This window comes from Carya illinoinensis, chromosome 1, assembly GCF_018687715.1.
Source record: "Carya illinoinensis cultivar Pawnee chromosome 1, C.illinoinensisPawnee_v1, whole genome shotgun sequence".
In the NCBI taxonomy this organism is placed as follows: domain Eukaryota; kingdom Viridiplantae; phylum Streptophyta; class Magnoliopsida; order Fagales; family Juglandaceae; genus Carya; species Carya illinoinensis.
In genome coordinates, this window is record NC_056752.1 from 9,418,521 (window position 1) to 9,424,520 (window position 6,000).

Sequence of the window (6,000 nt, forward strand, 5' to 3'; positions counted from 1 at the left end):
CATTGATGGTGTAATTAATGGGGTCAAGCATATATATATGCTCGTTGTTATTTTTTTTGTGATGGTGTATACTGTTATTTTTCCTCTAGGTATTTCACAGATTTTCCAAATTTTTACAATTGCTACGAATTGTGATTTCAATATTAATATGCATGACAAACAATGACTTGCTTATGACGAATATATATATATATATATATTGCACGTTATAATGTAGATAGACCTGTGTAATACGAAGCAAAGTTATGTAGGATATTGAAGTGTTGAACAATGATGAATATTTTCACCTTAAAAAACTAGATATACGCTTGTGATCTTGCTCGAGTGTAATGTACACAGAGAGTGCATTGAACTCTCGCTCGACATGTCTCTTGAGCTGAACTCATAAAGAGAGTTCATTTGATATGCGCTCAACAAGTTGCTTGAGCATAACTCATACAGTGAGTTTACTTGATATTGCGCTCGAGCAAAACTCATATAGAGATCGTTCACTCAAGTAGTGTTCGACATGGCACCAAAGTGAAACTCATGAAGAGAGTTCTCTCAACCTATGTTTATTTGGATGCTTGTAATGTGTTTTGAGTATTGGGAAGATTTGTGTGTGTACTTGGATGTCAATGTGTTTGAGTATTGGGCAGATTTGTACTCCTCAACTTAGAAGAAGTGAGGTGGATGAGATTGTAAAGTTGTGTTTGTAATGTTGTCGGTTGTGAAAACCGTGCAAATCAAATTGTGTAATATAATTTAGTGATTTTGCTTATAACTCAAGGGTAAAAATGTAATTACATAATAAAATTAGAAAATTACTATTCATTACTGTTCATATGGGATAGACACTTATTATAATAGATAGATATAGAAGGATGCGCATGCTCTGTAAGTGGAAGTACATTCTAGCATGTCACTCCAAGACTTTGGTCATTACACCTTGTTACTATGATTTCTTTATTCGAGGAATGGCTCCATTACACTATTATTGGCCCATTAGGGACAACACCAAGTATACCTCTCTTAAGTTTGTTGTCTAATGGGGCAACAATCACACACTACACACTAAAGGTTCTCTCTCTCTCTCTCTCTCTCTCTCTCTCTCTCTCTCTCTCTCTATATATATATATATATATATAATATATATATATAATGCCGTCAATTCTCACGTACAGATACACGAAAATCGAGGTGTTAGAATAATGACAACATAGGTCATAAACCCCAACAACATGTGCTAAGTATGTGTACATGCGACATGTGTAAGACAAAAGATGCAACGGATAAGTTAAAGTCAATTAACTAAGTACTAGAATTGTTAAATACAAATTCACTTAAATACAAGCGTTTCAAAAAATATTACAATTGTCCTATTAAAAATGATACAGCCAAAATACAATAACCAAAACCGAGAAACAAATCTCGGTACACAAGAAAGTGATCCAAGATCACTCCTTTAACGGAGGCGCATCATCAGGCTCTACGTCATCATCTACATTAAAATCTACAGTACTATGAAATGATAACACAGAGTGTTGAATACCGTCAGATTATGAATCTTAATAAGTAATAAACCAAACAATCCAAGAGATGAAAATACATTTATGCAACAACAATTATGCGTGTATTTGATGAAATATGCATGGGACCCAAAAATAATTATTTTCTAACACACACTAAAATCCCATTTTGCCCCAAAACCAAGTCCATAAAAAGTAACATCCGTCATTTTTTCAGAAAATGACCCAGTATAAAAATCCAATATTTTCCTAGAAAATAGTTTACATAAATCCATTTATCAAAACCAAATAACCAATTTTAACTTGCATGCAACATGATTTCCCTTAAGGATCATCCGTACACCCTGACTCCCTTCACCACACCACGAGTAATGACTATGCGTTCGTGGCTAAACATCCTATGGCCCCTGCCAGCAAAGGGACCACGGAGTCGGCGCAAGAGTGTTACCATCTCGTCCGATCCCATTGTTGCTTAGTGACAACCCTATAATGTTACTAAATATATTACGCTTTCAAGTGACTAGATGAGCTCCATTGAGATAATACCACATCTCGGTTTACGGTCATGATACACATGCACCCAAAAAATAATAATTTCTTACATGAAAATCCAGTTTTCAATTATAGACATGAACATGCATGTAATTATGCAATATATCATGAACCCAAAGACATAAAAAAATACCAAGCACAATCCAACCTCACAAACAACTCCATCCTTTAATCCAACCGACTCCTAAATTCCTCGAACTCAACGTCTGGCAAAACCAACCAGATCACAAAAGATTGTTAGTGCAAAACATATTTAAATCTCAAAAAGGCATTTGAAAAATTACTTATAGCACGTAAAGACAATATCTGAAAGATTAAGCATCTGAACATCCATTTTAACGCCAAAAGCGAGCTCAAATCAATCACCAAAAATTACAATTTTTGGGACTTAAAATGGGTTTTGAAATCAAAGAAATTTTTGAAGTGATATTTTGAAATACAATGGCTCATTTACTGAAAGAAATCTAGAGCATGGTAGCTGGAAGTTACAACAAACTGCAAGAACCAAAAATCCACAAGAACCCAAAATGAACCCCACAGTTTCAGACCAAAACTGGGCACGACAAAGGGCAAAATAGAACATGAAAAGGACCAAAATAAAAAGGAAAAGCAAGGAGATAAATCACCAAGAAACCAAAAATGCAACCCACAGATTGGGGACGAAAATAAGGGCATGGTGAAGAGCCAAAAACAGGGCATGAAAATGGGGGAAAAGAAATGGAAATGCAAGGATCTCACATGCAAAAATTTTTAGAAATACCAAGGGAAAAGTAGAGAAAAAGGGACAGCATGGAGGCTTACGGCAAGTACAGAGTAGCAGGCGAAGAAAAAAAGAAGAAGAAATGAAGAAGAAGCAGGGGAAGAAGAGCAGCGATACCACGCACAAAAACAGAGGGAAGAAACCAAAATATAGGAAGAAGAAAAGAAATGGAAATGAAGGAGAATGAGCTATCGACGAAGGAGAAGAAGAGAAAATAAAATGAAGAAGAAAGAAGAATAAGTCAGCAGCGGTTGGAGGAAGAAGGGAAATAAATTAAATAAAAGCCCTACAGCCGAACCCAAAATGCACTAGTCAAGAGGGAGAAAGGGTTGAAATGAAGACCAATGGGTTGGGCTTCATAAGGCACACGAGCTGGGCCAAAAACAGAGGAAAACCCTACTAAAAACAAGCCCAGTCCGAAAATAAAGGTCCAAGAAATAAAAAAGCACAATATAAAAGCCAAATAAAAACACTAGAACTAAACATTAATAAAATAAAATAATTAAAGTCCAACAATAAGATAATTTTGACTAGAGAGTAATTTAAATGCAAGAAAATTATTAATGACAAGAAAGCACATTAAAATAAATTACACAACTTAGAAATCATAAAATAATCCAACGAGAAATACGTTAAATTTAAAATAAGGGAGTCACTAATTATAATAATTTAAATAATCTAAGAAAAATACTCATAAATACGAGATATCACATCCTCCCCCTTAAAAGAAATTTTTATTCTCGAAATTTGGCAAGGTCAAACATTAACGCCTAAGCAAGTCAAAAGATTTGATGAAGAGCAGGCTTAGGAAACATAACACCAATCACCCAAACAAATACGAATATTGTTCTCTCATGTCCGCTTCTCATGCCACTTTCTCCAAACGTATTAACTTAGATTTCAACATTTGCTCTTTCCAATCCACAATCTGCATTAGGGCAACGTCATAAATAAGATATAGCTGTAGCTGAATGAGCTCTGGGTCAACAAAACTCGACTCTTGCTGTCTAAAGCTCTTCTTCAATGATGACACATGGAATACATCATGAATTTTTCCAAAATAATCTGGCAATGCAACTCTATAAGCAGCATACCCAACCTTCTCCAAAATCTGAAAATGGCCAATATACCTCATACTAAGTTTTCCTTTCTTACCAAAATGCTGAACGCCTTTCATAAGAGAGACTTTGAAATAAACCCAATCATCTTCCTCAAAAGATAAGTCTCTTTTCCTTGTATCCGCATATCTTTCTGAGGACTCTGCGCTGTCACCATTTTTTCCCTTATAACCCGAACCTGATCTTTCATTTCTTGGATAATCTTGAGCCCAATTAACTTACTCTTGCCAACTTCATCCCAATACAACGGTAATATGCACTTTCTCTCATAAAGAGTTTCATATTGTGTCATCTGAATGGATACATAAAACTGTTGTTGTAAGCAAATTCTATAAGCGGCAGATGATATTCCCAATATCCCTAGAATTCCATAATACAAACCCGTAACATATCCTCAAGAGATCTGAATAATGTGCTCTGATTGACTGTCGATTTGAGAGTGATACGTTGTACTAAACTTCAATTTAGTGCCTAATGCTGTCTGCAAACTCTTCCAAAAATGAGACATAAACCACGGGTCCCGATCCGACACGATACTCTTGGGCATCCTGTGCAACCGCACTAACTCTTTAACATACAATTGAGTCAACTTTCCCAAGGACTCAGTATTATTGATAGGTAAGAAATTGGCACTTTTGGTTAACTAATCAACAATCACCCAAATCGAGTTGTTTCCACTAAGTGTCCTCGACAAGCCCACTACAAAATTCATAGCAATTTCATCCCAGTTCCACTCAAAAATAGGGAGAAATTGAAGTATACCAGCGGGTCTCTGGTGCTAAACTTTAACTTGACGGCATGTGTCACATCTCTCAATGAACATGGTGATATCCTTTTTCATTCATTCCCACCAATAATTTCTTTTTAAGTCTCGATACATTTTCGTGCTTCTAGGATCAACTGAAGAGGGAGTCGCTTGAGCTTTTGCCAAAATTTGCTTCTTAAATTCTGCATCTTGAGGAATTACTCTACATTTCTAAAACTAAAGAATACCATCTTTATCCAAACTGTAATGCAAAAGTCCTTTAGATTTCCTGATTTTCGTCTTGATATCTAACAACTTCGGGTCTTTTCTTTAGAGAGTCCTCAAGTCCTCAAAATCGATCATTCAAACATCAAAAATTGAAGATAACACTTTTTCTCGCGAGAGCTCTAGATAAGAAGTCTTCTCATTCCACAAAGAAGTGAGTTCAATCTTGACAATTCAACTTTATCCACCAATTGAGACTTCCGACTCAACACATATGCAACTAGATTCACTTTCACTGGATGATACTTGATCTCGCATTGATAATCGATGATTAACTCTAACCATTGCCTCTATCTTATATTGAGATTCTTATATGAGAATAGATGTTTCATACTCTTGTGATTAGTGTAAACTTCACAAACTTCTCCGTACAAATAATGTCACCAGATCTTAAGGACAAAAACTACAGTTGCCAATTCCAAATCATGTGTGGGATAGTTCTTCTCATGGTCTTTCAATTGACAGGACACATAAGCAACAACTCTCCTCTCTTGCATGAGAATGCACCCTAACCCAAACTTGGATGCATCGCTGTAAACCACAAACGGTTTATGTGATTTAGAAAGTGTCAACATAGGTGCAGTTGTCAATCTCCTTTTCAACTCTTGGAAACTTCTCTCGCACTTGTCTGACCAAACAAACTTAGTATTTTTCCTAGTCAAAGCAGTGATAGGTCTAGATAACCGAGAAAATCCTTCTACAAATTTTCGATAATACACAGCAAGTTCCAAGAAACTCTGAATCTCATGCACCGTCGAAGGACGTGGCCACAACAAAATAGCTTCCACCTTGCTAGGATCTACGGCCACACCATATCGAGAAATTACATGTCCAAGAAATATGATTTCTCCCAAACAAAACTCACACTTGCTAAGTTTGCATACAACTGGTATTCTCTTAACTTCCCAAGCACCAGATGAAGGTGATAAGAATGCTCTTCTGAATCCCAAGAATAAATTAAAATTTCGTCTATAAATACCATCACAAATGAATCCAAATAAGGTCGGAACACTGGATTCATCAAGTCCATAA

General features: G+C 35.9%; 1 protein-coding gene across 1 annotated transcript; it reads right to left on the bottom strand.

Moving 5' to 3' along the window:
• Nucleotides 1-3,685: 3,685 nt before the first annotated feature.
• LOC122304545 lies at nt 3,686-4,230 on the bottom strand. Its single transcript, XM_043116826.1, has 2 exons — nt 4,161-4,230; nt 3,686-4,116 (listed from the first exon to the last, which is right to left on the bottom strand). The coding sequence occupies exons 1-2, from the start codon at nt 4,228-4,230 to the stop codon at nt 3,686-3,688; spliced, it is 501 nt and encodes a 166-aa protein (XP_042972760.1).
• Between the last annotated feature and the right edge of the window lie 1,770 nt (nt 4,231-6,000).

Excerpts from the sequence above, each read along its gene's own strand:
- LOC122304545 (XM_043116826.1), bottom strand. The coding sequence starts at position 4,230 with ATGACACAATATGAAACTCTTTATGAGAGAAAGTGCATATTACCGTTG. Across the intron at positions 4,117-4,160 it reads TTGGGATGAAGTTGGCAAGA|GTTCGGGTTATAAGGGAAAA; the intron begins GTAAGTTAATTG and ends ATGAAAGATCAG.